This window comes from Schistocerca americana, chromosome 11 (genome assembly GCF_021461395.2).
Source record: "Schistocerca americana isolate TAMUIC-IGC-003095 chromosome 11, iqSchAmer2.1, whole genome shotgun sequence".
NCBI classification, from domain to species: domain Eukaryota; kingdom Metazoa; phylum Arthropoda; class Insecta; order Orthoptera; family Acrididae; genus Schistocerca; species Schistocerca americana.
The window spans coordinates 52,537,302-52,558,870 of record NC_060129.1 but is presented as its reverse complement, the minus strand read 5'-3'; the positions used below and the strand labels follow the sequence as shown (position 1 = coordinate 52,558,870).

Here is a 21,569-nt window from a genome sequence, read left to right as displayed (position 1 = left end):
ACTGTGTGAACTCTTCATATTTTTTCTGAACCACTGTGATACTACGAGAGCTTTGAATGATGTATTTGGTAAGGGAGCATGATTTTTAAAGTATGTTTGAGGTAGATGACACTATTGAAATGAGCAGAGAATTTTCTTTAGGTTTTGACATTATTGGAGCAAGCTACGACGATTTTGAGATTTGACTGAGGTGTTATGATGTTATTTTTACGACGACGATGTGTATTATGTTGTTGAGGAATGTTTATTATGCTACGTATTTCTCACGATGAAATATTGAAGAAGTGTCGACGAATATGTATATGTGTAATGAGGTAAGGAATAATGAGTAGTGTTTAGGGACTCTGATTTATGAAAAGGATGTTGGAAACCAAGAAACGTACTTTAAGAGTTATGAAATGTGTGTGTATATTCGTGAATGTATTACAATGCAGACGAAAATTTTTTGGACACTGTTATATCAATAGCATTTTGTTTCTACAGATTTGTAACGCAAATTCTTGACCTGTGAAATGTTTTTATGTGAGACTGTCACTGTAGCGGAAACTGCTGTCGTAAATATTTCCGTAAGAAAGTTAAGTGACCACCTGCACGTAATGCGTCGCGGGCACCCACCTGGGCGACAGCCGCCCGAAAAAAAGCCATTAGCCTTCAGCTGCACAGGTAGAAAAAAAAAAAAGGGGAGGCCATTATAATGACAAGTGTCTTTCTACGAGAGTTGGGAGCTACTAACTTATGAAATGTCACATGACTACTGAATGATATTTTTATGCTTTGCTTTTCATAGTTGCTTATTTCATTTGATATCTGTTTTCCAGCTGTGTTACAGCATTAGTTTTATAAAATAAACTTAGATGCATTTGCTAATGTGAACACTTTCTGTCAACAGATCTATTAAATAATTATTTTATGATCCACATTCTTTAAAAAAGGAGCACTTGGAAAGGAAAGAACAATAAGAAGGAACTAGTAACAGTAACACATAATTTTCTTTTCAAGTACATGGTAATATTTCTTTTTACAATCAGTTGTTGTGGTGCACCACTTTAATTACATAGACATTAAGATGTGAATATACATTTCCCTTATCTGCATTGTTATCTTTAGTGTATTATTTTTTCTGCTTTAGCTATGTCATGTTTAGATATAAGCTGCTGTTTGCCAGGCATAGTGCTACTGAACTTTAATTTGTGTTACTCTGCTAAGCCAGATTTATTTTTTTGTTGCTGCAGATTGGCTCATATTAGTTGTAATTTTGCATTTTTTCTGTTAATTTAGATTTACTGTAGCTTGCTTTGCGATTTTCCATTTTTTTTCATTGCTGTTTATATTAATTGTTTTATGTGCTGCTGCATTGCCTCGTCCCTTAGTTTAGCATCTGAGCTCAGTAGATTTAAGTTAGCTTAAGAGGGGGTAGACTATATGAGAAACTGACTATGGAGAATAGGTAAAGAATGCATTGCGAAGTTATATAAAAAGGATTTGGGCCCAAATGAGTATTGTACACTGAAAACGAACCCTGTCCTTTCCTATTGGTGTTATCCCACTATGTGTTTGTGTACCCTTGTGTATTTGTTTTCTTCCTGTCTCTGTGTAGTTTCATAGAAGTTTTTCTTCTATTAATATTAAGCTACATTCACTATGATGAGGAATACTGTTATCCTCAAATATAATTGGCATTCATAATATGTTATTTACCTTATAAATATGCTTACACATTATTTATTCTGTTTAATGCTCATGTGTGAAGTTGATGTTTCGAAAGTTATTGTGATCTTTTATGTATGTACTCATGTCATAATTCCTGTAACACTGATGTATATGTTATTTCGATTCTTTTGTAAAGCCCATATTACTACAAATGTTATCTGTATTATTATGTTTTTAATGATGTATTTTGTACCTTTGTAATTGTATTCTTATGTTATAAAATTGTAATTGTCACCAGTTCATGATATTATTAACTTGTTAGTTACATTTCACTGCACACGTTTCTGTTGGTCATAGTACATGGACAATACGTGAGAAGTAGGGACTGATAGTATTTGCACGTGTGTTACTAATTCAGCAAAGGACTGGATAACAGCATTGCTGGTTCTAAGGACAATTCCAAAAACTTTGTGAGTGCACAAGTGGTGGTTTATGGACTTGCTATATTATCCGCAAGACTCTTCAATGGTGATTGTGCACCAGCACAGTCACAACAGATGGCTGCTGGCCATCTCTTCAAGGACTACAGTAGGTCTACATCTTTGATGATCCATCAATACCATTATTTCTACAAGGACTGCAGTGGGTCTGCACCTCTGGTGGCCCACCAATACCGTACTCTCTACCAGGACTACAGTGGGTCTGCTCTGTGATGACCTACCTACCAATATTCATCAAAACTTCGACTGACTCTGCTGTGGGTTTGCTCTGTTGTGGCCCATTACCTGTCTGCATGTCGAGAGTCAGCACTGTCTTTCCATTGGAAGGACAACACTACTTCTTCAAGACTGCATGGAAATCCACTACTTCTGTGTGCATTTTCTTTTACTGCTCAGACTTTGAGAAAAACACTGCTATTCTCCTGTTATGTACGATAAGGACTGTCTTTATGGACTGTGAGAAAATTTTAGCTTTTGACCAACATTGTATCAATAAGTGTGTGCATTTGATTTCTTTGTTATTGTAATTATGAAAAATTTTATCAAATCATTATTGGCCACTGCCCAAAAAAAATTTTGTAAAATTTTTTGTGGGGAGCATGGGGGCTATGTAAGTAGGCTGTTTATGTTTTCTTTATGTAAGTAGGCTGTTTAGGTTCTTATGTAAGTAGGCTGTTTAGGATTTCTTATTGGTAACGCCACCTCTGTATGAAAATCACTGGCTGTGCTGTGTGCAGTCTGTGGCTGCTTTGCATTGTTGTAATACTCGCCATTGTAGTGTTAGGCAGCTGGCTGTGAACAGCGCGTAGCGTTGCGCAGTTGGAGGTGAGCTGCCAGCAGTGGTGGATGTGGGGAGAGAGATGGCAGAGTTTTGAAATTTGTCATGAACTGCTATATTTATATGTGATGATATTAAGGTAAATACATTGTTCGTTCTCTATTAATATCTTTCATTTGCTAACTATCCCTATCAGTAGTTAGTGCCTTCCATAGTTTGAATCTTTTATTTAGCTGACAGTAGTGGCGCTCGCTGTATTGCAGTAGCTTGAGCAGCGAAGATTTTTGTGAGGTAAGTGATTTGTGAAAGATATAGTTTAATGTTAGTCAGGGCCATTCTTTTGTAGGGAATTTTGAAAGTCAGATTGCGTTGCGCTAACAAAATATTGTGTGTCAGTTTAAGCACAGTCATATATAAATTGTTCAAAGGGGACGTTTCAAAGTTCAGGGTAAAAAAATTAGAACATTTAAGTATGGTTACGACATCCTAATGTTATAAGGCTTGCGAAGGACTTGGAAGAGCACTTGGAATAAATGGATAGCGACTTGATCATATATTATAAGATGAACATCGAGATTAGTAATCAACGACAATTAAGTGTGGCAGAATTACATGAGGCAGTGCCACGGTAATTCGATTAGGAAATGAGACACTAAAGGTAGTAGATGACTTTTCCTGTCCCGCGTCCGGCCATCCTGTTTTAGGTTTTCCGTGATTTCCCTAAATCACTCCAGGCAAATGCCAGGATGGTTCCTTTGAAAGGGCACGGCCGACTTTCTTCCCCATCCTTCCCTAATCCGATGAGACCGATGACAACGCTGTCTGGTCTCCTTCCCCAAACAACCAACCAACTTTTACTGTTTGGATAGCAAAATAACTGATGAATACTGTAGTGCAAAGGATATAGAGTGCTGAGTGACAATAGCAAGGAAAGCTATACTGAAGAAGTGTTTGTTAAGGTGTAATATCAGTTTAAGTGTTAGGGAGTATGACATGTAGGTATTTGTTTGGCAGTAAATCGTGGATGATTAGCAGATCAGACAAGAAGTTAATATAAGCTTTTACAGCATGGTTCTATTTTTAAAAATGTTGAAGGTATGATGGACTGAATAACAAATGAAGAAGGTAGAAGAGACAGACAAAAATTTGTACCCAGGCAGGGATTTGAAATGAGGATCCTGCGCACTTCGGAGAAGCAGTAACCACTACGCCTAGCACAACGGCTTTGCACAACTCCACAGACTATCCTAGAGCACCTCCCTCCCCAAACCAAATCCATATTCACACCTGAGGTCGTTTGGTAGGAATGAGAATTTTAATTGAACATTGATGCATGCAAGGCTAGTGCACACTGTTCTGCAAACCCACTGTAGCAGGGTGGCGTACTAACCAGCACACCTGCCTAGTGTGCAGGCCGTACTGGTTCAGATCCTGGCCTTGGTATGAATTTTCATTCATCTCTCCAGTCTACATATATCTGATGTTTCAGACTTGAAGAGATCTCTGGAACCATATACTTTCATTTGATTAGGTGAGGAAGTACTGTTCTCGCTTCCCACACCCGGGTTCCCGGGTTCGATTCCCGGCGGGGTCAGGGATTTTCCCTGCCTCCTGATGACTGGGTGTTGTGTGCTGTCCTTAGGTTAGTTAGGTTTAAGTAGTTCTACGTTCTAGGGGACTGATGGCCATAGATGTTAAGTCCCATAGTGCTCAGAGCCATTTGAACCATTTTTTTTGAGGAAGTACTTAAATGAATTGGGGAAAAGCAAATTTATGACGCAACTTGACTAAAGGAAGAAGCTAGTTGATAGGAGACGTCTTGACGCAATAATGAATTGTCAATTTCATTGTGTAAAGATACGTGGGCAGTGGGGGTAAGAGTTGTGGAAGGAGACCGAGGCTTGAGTAGAGTAGGTACGTTGAAATGAATATAGATTGCTGAAGTTATACAGGAATTAAAAGACTGATGACCTCATCGGAAACAATCAACTGAAGTTGTATAATGATTGTAAGGTAGGACTAAAACTTGAATAAAGGTGGCTGATTTGAGTGTATACCAAAGCGGACTGCCCAACGTGTCTTAACGTTCACCTCCATGTAATGCGACGTGGGAACAGTGATCGTAACAAGCAAGACGAGTGTCACACCTCGTTAACGACAGCAGGCATCAAACCTACTATTGATTGCTGCTGTCACTGTATGTATGGCCATTTCAACAAGTTTGCGAGTGAACTTTGCTGAGAGAACCGTATACACTGGACATTTAGTGTTGGTAGCCAGCAGCACACGAGACTGCAGGTCTTCAGCTGTGCCAGACAGCACAGGAACTGGGCAGTAGCCGGTTGGAGGTGTGCCGTTTGGCCCGACGTATCACAGGTCTGCTCCCTCGTCAAGTGACGCGAGGCCCTGAGTGCACCGAAGAGCCAACGAGGCATTCTGCCCGGTACGTGTGGAGGCTGCAGTTCACGCTGGAAGCGGCTCAGTCAGCTTTCGCGGCGTTTCGTCTACCGTTACTCAGGCCCGTTCATTCAGGTTACTGTGAACGTGGACCACCGTGTGTACTTTGGTACATTCTCGGTGTCCAGGTGTTGCCGTTACTGAGCCGTGATATCCTGCGATGCTCTTGGCAAGATAGTTTCTCTGTCGAAGCTACGCTCTTTGCGGCGTCCAGGTTGGCCAGCGCCCTCTAATTGGGACGGCCGCGGCTCGCGAGGAGAGGCGGCAGTGACAGGGGTAAGAGGGCAGCGCGCGGGGCGCCGCGAGCAGCCGGTCGGCGCTCCGAGAACTGCGGGGACGCACCGTGTTGACACTCCGGCGCCTGGGTCTGGCGGAAGCAGCCACCGGCCAACACGGGCTCTGTTGAAAGAGCCGGGTCTGTCTGGAATCCTGAGCAGAGCGCCGGAGTTTACCCTGGCGTGCAAGTTAACGGCGATCTGCTGGACAAACTGTAAATGGTGAGCCATTTGTTGTAGAACTTTTGGATGTCATTGCTCCGTGTAGCCTCTTTGATTTCCGCTAGTCATTCCTTCAACCACTTGGATGTGGGATACTTGGTATTGCAAGTCCGTCTAACTGCACTGTGCACTGGTTCTGTTACTTTACAAGTGTGGCCGATATTCGGCGATTCCTTTTATTACTATTATTGTTAATACGTTAAGTCGTCAATTTTATGAGTCAAAGCTTATTCTCTGTATAAAACTCGAGCCGCGGCAATTTAAATTGGAATTGCCAACTTCATTGTCGTTGGCAACTGTAATAGTAACAACTTTGCAACTTCAAATGGCGCTTTGCTTTTTAATGATGTGTGCGGGTTGTCTGATCATTATCACCTTGAACTAGTTGTGGTTTAAAAATTTATCAAGTGAAATTTGACGTCATTGGAGGCTGCGTAATGAACTATTGCTTTAACAGTAACTGGGATTGGCACACTATAACGTTTAACATCTCGTCCTGCGTTTGGCGCTACCCAGTACTTGGCTGTTGGTTTTAGGATTTTAGTGAACTGTATATTAATACTGGGTTTGTGCGATCTAGAAGCCGTTATTGATTTGCGCAGGCCCTCCTGCCTGCTGGTGTCACTTTAGCTCTCGAGCACGGAATTCAGACGCGCGGCCGATGTGAACGCCAGACGTCGAGAGGGTGCCGATTGCTGTATAGATCTTTCAGGCTACCGTAACATCATATTGCCGAATGTTTTCCATAATAGTTAATTCACGTATTTATGAGACCTTACCATTTGAGTATTTGTTTTGAAAGCAAATAGCTTTTACAAATTGTAATTTTTCATATTCACAAGTGATTAGTGAGCTCAGAACTGTAGTTATGATACGGTTACATTTGTGTAAAGTAATTTTTTATTAATTTGGAGTTGTGGCCATGAGGCTGTTTCTCTTTAAAATTATGTTTTGAATTATTCTCATTGCTTTTATTCAATTGAATAACCGGTGTAGATCATCCCAATTTGCAAATGCAAATTAAGCATTGTGATGTTAACAGTGCTCTGTTTTAATTAACGTCGTGAGAATAAATTTTTGTGTCCACAAATGAGGCCAACATTCCACTCCAGAAGCCCATGTGCCCTGCTTACTGTTCTACCACCTTACCACTCACTTCTGCACTTCCTGATGAGCATGCTGTAGACACTCCCATTTCGATAGATTACAACAGCCACATTCACAGGACTGAATGGATACGTTCCCCTCTTGACAAACGCTCAGGAACCCAATCACATCTTATTAGCCCCACTAAATCTATCGATCTTAGTCCCATAGAAATGCGAGTCTGCGAGTTCCTGGAACAGCGTTTGATCGCAGCTCACCCCCGACTAGTAGCTCTACAGATAATCATCATTTGGTCCATGTCATACGAAATCCGTGTATTTCCTTCGTAGCCGAATGGAGGCCACTGTCAAGGGTACACGCAGTGTTGACGGTATTTGCATCCTCATGGCGTGCTTGTCAGGGGATGGACTGGAACAGGCTCTGATGTGAGCACCCTGCTGTGAGCAGGTCCCTGGCTAACACGGAGTCGGTTTGGAAAATGCCGCGAAGTCAGAATGAGCAGCAGAGCGGTTGCCATAGTTATCTCGTGCCCTTGAGGTCAGTGCTACGAGGCGTTGCGCAAGAATACTTCCAATGTCGGACGCCGAGAAAATTTGACCAGGAAGCGCGGGAGGAGGGGGGGGGGGGGGGTTCTGGAGCGGAGGGCAGACTGCGGACAGAGTAGTCCGGCAGTGCCCAAGATAAGGATAAAAGGCGATCTTCGCGACAGCCCACTACACTGGCTGCAGCGGCACAGAACAGAACTCACACATCTGGTAAGCTATGTGTTTCATCCAGCACTGTGCGATGTGCCGTGCGTATCACTTTCCTCAACTTGACGGTCTCCTGTTCTCAATGTTATCCTCCTTAATATCGGTATCTGTGAAAACGAGACTAGCTAGAGGTGGTATCGAGTTTTAACACAATTTTCTCAAATGTTTCTACGACCTCTAGCGCAACAACTCTTGATATGCATTCCGGTATCGGTTCCCGTCATCTTCGCATTTCAGCAGCTACTGAATCTTACGGCACAGTCGACGTAGTGGCGCCACTGGTCACACTAACTATTGTTACATGTTGTGTGCAGTAGACACAGGTTCCCGAGCGCATGCTACTTTCGATGCAAACTTGTCAGATCCGACAACTGAAGGAGTACAGATCTGCTGGAATACTGCTGTACAGTCCTCATATACAGGGTGATTCACGAAGATATGCAAATGTTTAGTTACGGAGTTATGGCTAGTAAAAATTTTGCCTAAAATTTAGCAACTTCGCTAATATGAAGATATCGCAAAACTGGATGAGATTAAAGTAAAGCACGATTCCCATTTATTTTGTTGTTATTGGTCTGATGAATCTAATAAAACGTGTCCCAGGCGTGTATCTACAATAGTTTTCCGGAATATCCAGAGAAGCAAAGGCGTAATTTCGTGAAATTTTAAATTTATTAACTACTTGGCCTAATTTGTTTTTTTAAATTCGAGACAATTGCAGAAAGTTTTCAACAGAAGTGGTAGAGAATTTAATTTTGGAAAAATTGTGGTAAAAGCGTTAACTGTATGAACGTGTCAGATAATCTGCTTTTATTTATACCACAGCACACGTGAATTCGTGTTAAACCGAAAAGAAAAACAAAGCTCACCGTTAAGAAACTTCTATAAAGTACATAAAATTTCTCAATACAATCACAATCACAATAAATGTTCAAAAACGTCTCCACCGAGTTCAGTGCATTTAGCTGCACGTGTATGAACAGATTTTGTTGCTTCTTTCAGTTTCGCAGACTTGTTCATAATTTCGTCTATTGCATTCATAATGCAACCAAGTAGTGCCTCACGTTTATTGACTTTGTCATCATAATCTATGCCTTTCATCCATCCCCATAAACGAAAATCCATTGGTGTTAAATCGGGCAATCTGGGTGGCCACAGACGTATAGCACCACGACCAACCCATTTCTGGGGAAAATGTTCATTTAAATGTGCAGTATCTGCGCTGGTGAAATGTGGAGGCGCGCCGTCATATTGAAATTACATTTGCAGTCGCGTAGCAAGCGGAATATCTTCGGGCAAGTGGGGCATTTCTTCTTGAAGGAATTGTAAGTACGACATGCCAGTTAGACGTCCTGGGAAAATGAATGGTCCAATAAAGTGAGTGTTGATTATACCAGACAACAAATTTATCCTAAATCGCTGCTGGAAATTGCGCTGCACTGTTACTTGTGGGTTTCCTTCAGACCATACGTACTCGTTAAAAAAATTGTTTATACTATCTCGAGTAAACAGTGCCTCATCAATAAATATAACGTATTTGTGTAACTGTCGATTAGTTTTTAACCAGGTGCAAAACTCCAAGCGAAGGGCAGGATCTCTTTGTGTTTATGGTAGAGTCACACATTATTGTACTTCAGTGTACATCACACCTTACATTGTGAAATGCCTAACAGTTGAGAGATACGCCGTGTACCGTACACAGGCTACCTTGAACAGCATCCATAATATCTTCATCATCGTCTTCACGTGTCGAGCTCTCGTACTGATTATGAACGCTAGGTAGAGAACCTGTCTCCTGTAACATTCGAAATACTCCACTAATGATTCGTCCATTCGGAATCCTCCGAGATGGATAACGTCCGCGATATTCGTTAATTTCAGCCGTAGCATTGCCATCACATTTTCCATAAATAAACACTATATCGGCGTATTCATACGTCGTAAATTTGAAAGGCATCCCTATTTCAGAAATAATCTACAAACTACAACAGTTACTATATGGTTTTACTTAAATACACTGTTCTTATTGTGTTCTTTGATTGAACAGTACAGAAAACTAACTCGTGTAAAGGTTAGGGAACGACTGAAACAACTCATTATTGGTAACCAACAATGACATAAACATTTCTACATTCTTAATGAAAAGTAAACAAATTTACTTGTATAACAACCTTGCCTTCTCTGGACGTTCCACTGCCGATAGACGTCTGGGTCATGTTTTATTAGATTCAACAGACCAGTAACAAGATAAATAGAAATCATACTTTAATTTAACCTCTTACAGTTTGCGAGCGTGATGCTTGGCTTATGAGCAGCCGCTCGACCACGAGACCCAAGTTTTCTCACCGCCCACCCAAGTCATAGTACTTGCCGTGGATCCTATTGCAGTTTGGAATTCCTGTATGATGGTCTGGGCAGATGTCTGTTTATAACACATTACGACCCTCTTCAACTGTAGGCGCTCTCTGTCAGTCAACAGACGAGATCAGCCTGTACGCTTTTGTGCTGTATCACATTGGAAATAGTGGACCTAGTGATATTTAGGATTGTGTAAATCTCGCGTGCAGACGTATGACACAAGTGACACCTAATGACCTGGCCACATTCGAAGTCTGTGAGTTTCGCAGAGCGCCCCATTCTGCTGTCTCACGGTGACGAATGACTGCAGATGTCGGTCATATGGAGTTCCTGGCAGTAGGTAGCAAACATTGCACCTAATATGAAAAACTTATGTTTATGGGGGTGTCCGGATGCTTTTGTTGTGGGGGTGTCCGGATGCTTTTGTTCTCGTAGTGTTTGCCTATGACCTCCCACTAAACCCCTGGACCCATTTCACCGAAATATGACAAACAAACAAACTACATGATGTATGAGCATCATCACTGCTCGTCTTGTAGCCTTCCAGGTCGATTGGAGTGGGAATATGGACCATATCGTATTTTGACAGCTCATGCCATATCAGCTGCTCCGTATAATAGGCATGTTGTGTTCATATAGAGGTGGCTGGTCTTAGGAACCTGCTTTGCTGTGATGCCTACTAATCGACTGTACAAAATGGTTTTACAGTGGGTAGGCTGTACTGAACAACAGTGTGTTGGGATCAAGTAAAATTAACCTGGTTTATCGATTTTCTTTGCATGACATCAGGGGCTCTGATTGGTTTCAAGTCCCTGATGAGTAAGCTGCAATCCACAATATGTTTGTTGTGGGAATATTATCAGCCTGCTTTATCGACATGTTTAGTAATGGCTACATATGTGGGTGGGCATGGCTGGGGAATTTCTAAATGGATAGAGGAGGGGATGGACTGAGGGAGGGACCAGGAAATGATGGACTGGGTAAGTGGAGGCAGGGGGAGATGATAGGAGGCGATGGACTGAGAGAGGAGCAGGAGAAGACATAAAGAGAGATGGGAGTGGGAGGAGGTGAACACTGAGTGGCCGGGAGTAGAAGATGAATGATGAGAGGCGGCTGGGGTAGATGAGTGGGGGATAGGAGGAGATGGGTAGGAGAGATGGGCAGGAGGAGAGGAAAAAATGTAGGAAAGAAGAGATGGTTCAAAATGGCTCTAAGCGCTATGGGAGTTAATATCTGAGGTTATCAGTCCTGTAGACTTAGCACTAATTAAACCTAACTAACCTAAGAACATCACACACATCAATGCCCAAGGCATGATTCGAACCTACGACTGTATCAGCTGCATGGTTCCAGACTGAAGCGCCTAGAACGGCTCGGCCACAGTGGCCAGTGAAGAAGAGATGGGTTTGGAGAAGAGGAGGACAGAAAGGTAGAGAGGTGTAGGAGATAATGGAAAGAGAAACGGTGGCAGGAGGAGATGGATAAGAGAAAGAGGCCAGGAGGAAGTGGATAGGGAAGGATGGGAGATGCAAAGGGAGAAGGTGCAAGAGGAAATGTGTATATAGAGGGGGCAGATTTAGATGGAATAACAGATTGGAGGCAGGAAGAGATGGAGAGGGAGAGTGATGGAAAGGCTATGGACAAAGTGGGGAGGAGGATGTGAACAGTGAGAAAAGGGAAAGGAGAAAATGGAGAGAGAGGATGCAGAAGATGGACAGAGTGAGAGGGAGGAGGAGGAGATGTAGAGAGAGAAAATAGAGGAGATAATCAGAGGTAGAGGGAGAATGAGATGAACTGAGACAGGGGTTGCAGGAGCCAGATGGATAGTGTAGGTGAGTAGTTGTAAGATGGAAAATGATGAGGGCATAGGACTGGGCAGACAGACAGAGGGGTGAGGAGGAGATGGATGAAGACAGTGTGCAGGCAGAGATGTATGCAATATATGTGCCATACAGGTTTGCAAGTGAAATTGTGGGAACAGTGACATACAGCTGATCCTGCAAACTGTACACCCATATCACAGACATTATAGTCAGTAAGATTTTGGAATATACAGGCTGATCCAATTTTATAAAGTACCTTGAATCATCGGCACATGGACAGCACTGACTCAGGAAATATCTTTCTTATGGAACCCTACTGGGTTATTGTCCACACAAAGTAATTACTGCTATCGACAGAGGACCTGTAGTTGATTCCATAATTCTAGACCTACAGATAGCTTTTGACACCGTTCCTCACGACCAGCTTCTAATAAAAATACATACCTGTGGAGTATCATCTGTGACTGGATTCGTGAGTTTACGCTATAAAGCTCTCATTATTCATCTCTTGGTGCTCCATCTCCCTTTCCATCCCTCTTTATCCCCATCCATCCCCATCTGCTCCTTTCTCTAGCATTCCCTTCTCTGTGTATTTCAACCTCCCCAGACATGTAGCCCCTATTAAACGTGATGACAAAACAAGCTGATAATACTCCCAAAACACACCTATAATACTGTGTGGCCTACATGTCAAGGGCTTGAAACCATTTTCTTCTCTTGATTTATATGTTGTGGTGCTCTGTATGGCGACTGCAGGGTGAACCATCTCAAACTTGCACTGCAAATATTATGGAAATGGGATGTGATATTGACGTGCAGTTTTCACAGAATGAATTGGAAGCCAGAGTTTCTTACTGTTAGTCAATACACAGATTGTAATAATACTTAGAAACTGTATTTTCTGTACCTGCAATTTTTCAAATGAAACAAATCTTATTGCCAGTAACAAACTAAAAATGGGGTAAACTATTATTTCAGTGCTGTTTGCTGCAGAAGTCTAGTGCGAGCCAGTTATGGGATATCACATTGTGAAAAGTTTCCACATTGACACTTCTTTGTGCCATTCAACCAGCATAGTTGTTAGATCGATGTTGTTACGTTGGTTTACAGTGTGCTTGTGTGTTCCTTGAGTGCACTGCTATGAGTTACTAAGTGACAGTCTAAGCAGTATCTCATGTGTGTACAATGGGATTTATCGGTGCAGAAAAAGCTGACATGTTCATGGTGTATGGAGAGTGTAGGAAGAATGCAGTGCATGCGGCAGGAGCCCAATCTCGGCCATCTTCTCACTCAGTTGTGTGAAAATGATAGTGTAACAACTATGTAACGCAACAGGATGAAACAAGTGATGACAGATGGGGGGAAATTAATTTTCTTGCTATTGTTGCAGTTGATCAACACAGTACCTCCTGTGCAATCGATTGTGGAAGTGGCATGAGTCAGGCAAGTGCCCTACACATTCTCCATCAGCCTAAATTCCATCCCCATTACATCTACCTCAGTCAAGAGCTCCATGGAAACAATTATAAGACTCGTGTTAACTTCTGTACATAAGCATTACGACTAGTACTCCAGATGTGTCATGTGTCTTCTTTAGTGGTGAAGCCAGGTAAACGGTGAAAACGTGCACTGTTGGTATGTTGACAATCCCCATTGGCTTCCTCGGGTGGAACATCAGTGCCCATGGAGTGTAAACATTTGCTGTGGGATAGTAAACCATCAAATCATAGGCATGAGTTTCATAGATAGAACAATGAATGCGCACAACTATCACAGCCTCCTAACAAACCATCTCCCACAGATACTAGACGGCTTTCCTCTGCGCACAAGGAGGAACCTGTGTTACCAATATGACCGCTGTGCACTACATAGTGCGTGGAGTATTACAGTGTGTCTTCACAAATTGTTTCCAAAACGTTGGATTGGATGGCGAGGACCAGTACGTTAGCTGCCCCATTTTCCAGATTTGATGCCTGTAGACTTTTTCTGTGGGGAAAGCTGAATGACGCTGTCTGCAAGGACATACCGACTACACTTGATGATACGCAACGAGTCATAACTGCAGCCTGCTCTGAAATGTTCGACGAAATGCTAGCATGTGTGCAGCAGTCGCTCCATATCAGATAGGAAACGTGTGCTGCCGCTGCTGGTGGTCATTGTGAACACAACCTGTGATGGTCAGTTACCTCGTTACTGCCCGGAATCCACATAACTAGTGCATGCATTTACGTTGTCCTTTAGTGTGTACTACCACAGGTATTGTACAAGTGACAGTGTGGCAACTTTACAAAGTATTTATATTGTAAGCAGCTTGCACTAGAATTATGCAACAGACCAACCAACATTATAATTTACACTATTTTTAGTTTCTTAGTGACAGTAAGCATTGTTCCATTCAAAAAGTGTACCTTTGCACAAAAAATACACTTTACAAATATTATTACAAACTGTTTATTGGCCAACAATACGGAGCCCTGACTACATGTACGTTCTGTGAAAACTGCGCATCAATAGCACTTTCCATCTCCACAATATTTTCAGAGCAAATTTTATGTTAGACACCCTGTATGTATGCTTTACATTTTCTGTTACGCATATAGCTGCAGCCAAGCTGCTGTCCTAGAAACTAGCATGAGTTCTTGCAGTTCCTATGTGACCAACCAGTACATCCGAACATTATGATGCACCGGAAGAAAACTATCTATTGACACATAATCAGCAAGGACTCAGAAAATATCGTTCTTTTAAAACACAACTAGGTCTTTTTACTCACGAAGTAATAAGTGCTGTCGACGGGGGATTCCTATTTTTAGATTTCCAGAAGGCTTTCGACACCGTTCCTCACAAGCTTCTTCCAACCATGCCTATGGAATATCTCCTGAGTTGTGCGACTTGATTCGTGATTTCCTGTCAGAAAGGTCACAGTTTGTAGTAAAGGACGGAAAGACATCGAGTAAAACAGAAGTAATATCCGGCGTTCCCCAAGGAAGTGTTATAGGCCCTCTATTGTTTCTGGTCTATATTAACAACATAGGAGACAAATTGAGTAGCCGTCTTAGGATCTTTGCAGAAGATGCTGTCATTTATTGTCTTACAATGTCATCAGATGACCATACCGAATTGCAAAATGATTTAGATAAGATATCTGTGTGGTGCGGAAAATGAGAATCGACACTGAATAAACAAAACTGTGAAGTTATTCTCATGAGTGCTAAAAGAAATCCACTAAATTACGATTACGCGATGACTCACACAAATCTGAAGGCTGCAAATTCAATTAAATACTTAGGCATTACAATTACAAATAACCGAAATTGGAACGAGCACATAGATAAGGTTGTGGGTAGAGCAAACCAAAGACTGCGATTCGTTGGCAGAACACTTAGAAGGCGCAACAGGTCTTCTAAAGAGACTGCTTACACCACGCTTGTCCGCCCTATTCTGGAGTGTTGCTGTGCGGTGTGGGATCCCCATCAGGTGGTACTGAGGGATGACACCTGAAAAGTTCAAAGAAGGGCTGCTCGTGTTATATTATCGCGAAATAGGGGAGATAGTGGCACAGAAATGATATGTGAATCGGAGTGGGAATCATTAAAGCAAAAGCGTTTTTCGTCACAATGGGATCTTCTTATGAAATTTCAATCATCAGTTTTTTCCTCCGATTACGAAAACATTCTGTTGGCACCCACCTACATAGGGAGAAATGATCATCACTATAAAACAAGAGAAATTAGGGCTCACACAGAAAAATTTATGTACTGGTTTTTCCCACGCACCATTCGAGAGTGGAACGGTAGAGAGACATCTTGAAGGTGATTCATTGAACCCTCTGCCAGGCACTTTATTGTGAGTAGCTGAGTAATCACGTAGATGTAGATGTAGATGTAGAACCCTGCGTAGGATATGGGGCTCTATCTAGAAAAATCCGTTGACAGGGTACGATTTCATTCCCCTGCTGAATGTACCCCACAGCCGTTTGGGAAGCTTGAGAAAGGGGTCACATGTTACCACTGGGCGCGTCCTGTTGAGCAGAGGACACTCAAGTCGCCCTCTTGTGACGCAGTCGCCATGCAGAGCAGACACTCCTGTATTTTCAGCTTTCTGTCGTAGCTGACCGCACTTTGCCGACTTTTCCTTCTCTGCTCTCTGGTACCTGAAACCAGCTTGCTCTAAACGCGCGCTTCCTTCTTCTCTCGTTCCTGCACCAGTACTTCCCTGACAGACTGATGAACGTCCCTAAACTCCAGCCTGGCCAAGACCTAGTGTACTCCGTTGTTTTCAAAATGTAGCAGAATGTTGGTTTCTCTGCTAGTGCTCTTCTCTCGCATTCTTGACACAGTCCACTTCCACAACTGGTGCGATTTGTACAATTATTGTGAACTGGTTTTGACTTTACCACTATACAAGAAACTGGTAACATTCTGTGTAATGCTGTGCAAATGCTTTGTTGTACATAAAGACAGTGAGTGAGTAACGTATGAGGGAGTGCCTGATTTTCTCTTAATATATGCGAGATGACTCATATAAGATTTTGACCTTGAAAATACACAATGTGATCAAAAGTATTCGGACACCTGGCTGAAAATAAGTTACAAGTTCGTGGCCTGTCCATCACTAATGCTGGAATGTAATATGGTGTTGGCTCACTCTTTGCTTTGATGACAGCTTCCACACTCGCAGGCATACGTTCAGTCAGATGCTGGAAGGTTTCTTGGGGAATGGCAGCACATTCTTCATGGAGTGCTGCACTGAAGAGAGATATCGATGTTTTTCTGTGATACCTGGCATGATGTCGGTGCTCCAAAACATCCCAAAGGCGTTCCATAAGACTCATATCAGGACTCTGTGCAGGACAGTCCGTTACAGGGATGATATTGTCTTCTACTGCCGCCTTAGGCTCTGCATTATGAAAGGTGCTCGATCGTTTTGAAAGATGCAATAGCCATCCCCGAATTGCTCTCCAACAGTGAGAAGCAATGAGATGCTTAAAATATCAATATAGGCCTGCGCTGTGATAGTACCACGCAAAAAACAAGGGGTGCAAGCTCCCTCCATGGAAAACACGACCACACCATAACACCACCGCCTCCGAATTTTACTGTTTGCACTACAGACGCTGGCAGATGACGTTCACTGGACATTCTCGGTAACCACATCTGCTATCAGCTGGCCACATTGTGTACCGTGATTCGTCACTCCACGCAACGTTTTTCCACTGTTCAGTCGTCCAATGTTTACGCTCCTTACAGCAAGCGCGGCTTTGTTTGGCATTTACCTGCGCGATGTGTGGCTTACGAGCAGCCGCTCGACTGTGAAATCCTAGTTTTCTCATCTCCCGCCTAACTGTCATAGTTGTTACAGTGGATCCTGATGCAGTTCGGAATTCCTGTGTGACCGTCTGGATAGATATCTGCTTGTTACACATTACAACCTTCTCAAGCTGTCGGCAGTCTGTCAGTCAACAGACGAGGCCGGCCTGTACGCTATTGTGCTGTATTTGGCGCTTCACGTTTCCATCTCACTATCACATGTCAAATAGTGGACCTAGGGATGTGTTGTTGTTGTTGTGGTCTTCAGTCCTGAGACTGGTTTGATGCAGCTCTCCATGCTACTCTATCCTGTGCAAGCTTTTTCATCTCCCAGTACCTACTGCAACCTACATCCTTCTGAATCTGCTTAGTGTATTCATCTCTTGGTCTCCCTCTACGATTTTTACCCTCCACGCTGCCCTCCAATACTAAATTGGTGATCCCTTGATGCCTCAGAACATGTCCTACCAACCGATCCCTTCTTCTGGTCAAGTTGTGCCACAAACTTCTCTTCTCCCCAATCCTATTCAATACTTCCTCATTAGTTATGTGATCTACCCATCTAATCTTCAGCATTCTTCTGTAGCACCACATTTCAAAAGCTTCTATTCTCTTCTTGTCCAAACTATTTATCGCCCATGTTTCACTTCCATACATGGCTACACTCCATACGAATACTTTCAGAAATGACTTCCTGACACTTAAATCAATACTGGATGTTAACAAATTTCTCTTCTTCAGAAACGCTTTCCTTGCCATTGCCAGCCTACATTTTATATCCTCTCTACTTCGACCATCATCAGTTATTTTGCTCCCCAAATAGCAAAACTCCTTTACTACTTTAAGTGCCTCATTTCCTAATCTAATTCCCTCAGCATCACCCGACTTAATTAGACTACATTCCATTATCCTTGTTTTGCTTTTGTTGATGTTCATCTTATATCCTCCTTTCAAGACACTGTCCATTCCATTCAACTGCTCTTCCAAGTCCTTTGCTGTCTCTTACAGAATTACAATGTCATCGGCGAACCTCAAACTTTTTATTTCTTCTCCATGAATTTTAATACCTACTCCGAATTTTTCTTTTGTTTCCTTCCTTGCTTGCTCAATATACAGATTGAACAACATCGGGGAGAGGCTACAACCCTGTCTTACTCCCTTCCCAACCACTGCTTCCCTTTCATGTCCCTCGACTCTTATAACTGCCATCTGGTTTCTGTACAAATTGTAAATAGCTAGGGATGTGTAGGAGTGTGGAAATCTCGCATACAGACGTATTATAAAAGTGACGTCTAATCGCCAGACCATGTTCAAAGTCCGTGAGTTTTTGTGAATTTTTTGATTAATTTCAGCCAAAAAATAACAAAGTTGCTCTGTGATATCCGCTGAAGATTGTGAGTATAGTTCTTCAATTACGTGCAGTGTAGCCATTCCGATTTTCACCTGAAATCAGAGAGGATTTGATTTTACGTTACTAACTTATTTTTTAAGAATGTGAGCCTCAGTGCAGGTGAAAATAATGGAAATTAAAAACTGTGCAGACGTTGGAACAATTTACTGCGATTTTCACGTTTTTTTTTCTCCATTTAGGCGAAGAAAAATACCCCTGAAATCATGACATCTCCTCATAAGTTGGTTCATATAATTAGTAATTTTATACAGAATCATACTATCACATTTAATAATGATCGATTCAATACTTTTTGAGTTAGACTGCACACAAATGTGAAAAAAGTCATTTGGAGATGAACGCGTTTGAGAAATCAATTCTTGGAAACTGGAAATTCAAGGAAGTCAACAATAATGTAAAAATACTTACCAATTGATCTGCGATTCCAGCAGCATATAGTAACCATTCTTCTTCCTCACAGGCTTCATTTTGCGCTTGCTGCAGTGCTTTGCGTGCCTTCCGACTTTCCTTCGATTCAAAGAACTACGTCGATTGTGCCAGCATACGCGCTGGTTATCCATTTGTTCGGCGTAACTGAAGCTTTACGTGTCTCCTACAATTCCTGCCTCGTTCATGGCCATCAGAAGGGATGAATTTCCTTCATTGAATAAGCCAGCTGCTAAATACGACGCCAAATCAACCACTTTTAGTCCGGAGTGCAAGTGATTGCGAGATAATCACCAAATAGTGGAATTAAAAGTTTCATTAGCATTTTGTGTGTGGCCACCTACACATTTCTCCAGTAATTCATCCCCTGATAAATCTTATATCGGAAGAATTTCTTTCTGTACGAATGCGAATTTCACTTTGAAATTTTGACAGAGTATTCTTGGATAGTTAGCTTAACGATTTATACAATAAAAACTGGATTTTTCGAACCTCCTAGTATGGTTTCCCCATTAACCATCCTAATCCAGATTAGGTTATTATATTAATTTAGATTTTCTATCCAGTTTGTTGAAAGTAAATAAATTGTGGAGATTTACTTACTCATCAACTTACAGATTCTCCAGCAGTTGTTTATTTGGCCTGACAGCATTGTCCTTACATCATGTTCTGCAGAAGCGTTAGTTGGTTCATCTGTATTTTTGTCGCAGTACTCACAGCTGCCGACTATAGCGACTCTCATCCCAGTACAGGTAAGGATTTTACTTGTATAAATTTACGTAAGTCTGTATATGATAATGAATAACCAGTTTTAGCAGGTAATGAAAAACATATTCCATATTTTCATTAAGTATTTTATATATTTGTTTCTCGATCCTGAACTCACAGGCTACCACTTTGGAACTGACAATTTGAGTAAGTGCCATTATTTTCCATTACTTCCAGAAACTTTTCATGGTTGAAGAAATTCGTGCAGTGCAAACTTATCTCATTGCTAGACTTATTTGATGATTTAATAACTGATTTGGGTCATTTGATTATCATGTGCAAAATCTCTAACTTCACTGAGTTCCTATATTATTACTTTTGTTTTTATAGTCTGTATGAGTTGGAATACAGTTTACATATGTGTTACATACGTATTGGTAGACCTAGACAGTGGTAATCATAGCCTTTTTCTGAATTATTTTCATAAAGGTTTACTGGTCCCGTCTAGGTCAATATAACACATCAATAGACGAAGCTAAACAGCATCTATTTCACATAAGTAGTCGTGGTATACAGGTATTTGACATGTCTTCCAGGATTACGGTAGTACATTGTACATCGCCTTCCATAAATTTATATTTACAGAAAAACCTTCTTACGTTCACAATATTTATATAACCAATTAAAACCACGAATCTGACAATGTTAATCATCTCAGGAGGTATCCATCAGAAATTGTAATGCTTGTGCTGACTACGTTATATCCCTGTTTCTTATCTGTTTAAATTCATTGAGGTATTGGTTCAAAATTATGGTACGTTTGCTTCCAACGTGTCCTTTCATCAGTGACAGAATTTTTAAATTAATGGTGGATGTCATCATTGTGGTTCAGCTGAACATTTGCTTTCATGTAGAACAGAGTTCCATAGAACCTTCACATGGGCACAGACAGTAAATTTTGAAGGAGTGTTAAGTGTTCCCATCTATATAGATAACTTTTAGCACTTACTCCTTCAATTTATTTTGAACAACATACTAGTTTCTCTTTTCTTGGAAATAATGGTTATTTTAGGAAGACAGGTATGAGCTTAAGAGCCAGTTACATGGCACATGCTGCAACTATGCCAGTAGCATTATCGTTCTCTTGTTAGTAACATTAGTAAATCAATAATAAACCATGTTCCTCTTCACAGTGTGAGATATGCCATGTTCTCTATTATGATTGCTATCTGAGTGAATGTCCATCAAATTATTGCTATTTACTTTCTGTAACAATACGTTACAAGTAGGTCTACATTTTTGAAACAGTATGTAGCTGATATGTACACTGTTTCAAAGGAACCACATGGTAAACAGAATGTCATTCAAGAATGGGACGTAATTGATGTCTGTAGATCATAAATTTTAAGTAACCACGTTGGTGTCGTCTGTAAGCATTAATTTAATTTCACACCTAATTAACGCCTGCTGTGTGCAGATTGTTACCAGAAATTCGAAGTATAAGGGGACGCTAGGCTATACAAAAATGTAACACCTTGTTCTGATGCCACAGAAACTTCCTGTGATGGGTCAAGGTTTTAGCCAGTTAACTGATGAGTTACTGATTTTATAATTGCTAATAGCAGGCTGAACAGCACAAAGGCTATACTCCAATCAAACAAGATATTTACAGAAAAAGAATTTCTGTTTCAGTGCTCTAAGGTATACACAAATACAAAGATAGGAATATTCCTCTGAAAGCCAAATTATTTTTATTCCTAATTGCAAAGTATTCAATACATTTAATTGTATGA

General features: G+C 41.4%; 1 protein-coding gene across 1 annotated transcript in view; it reads left to right on the top strand.

Moving 5' to 3' along the window:
- Positions 1-7,692: 7,692 nt before the first annotated feature.
- The window catches only part of LOC124553878 (ankyrin-3-like), a 58,267-nt gene continuing 44,390 nt past the window's right edge, over positions 7,693-21,569 (top strand). Inside the window, exons 1-2 of the mRNA XM_047127881.1 lie at positions 7,693-7,744; positions 19,686-19,820. Coding sequence (XP_046983837.1) covers positions 19,733-19,820 — 88 coding nt within the window. The 5' untranslated portion in view covers positions 7,693-7,744; positions 19,686-19,732. The remainder of the gene's footprint in view (positions 7,745-19,685; positions 19,821-21,569) is intronic.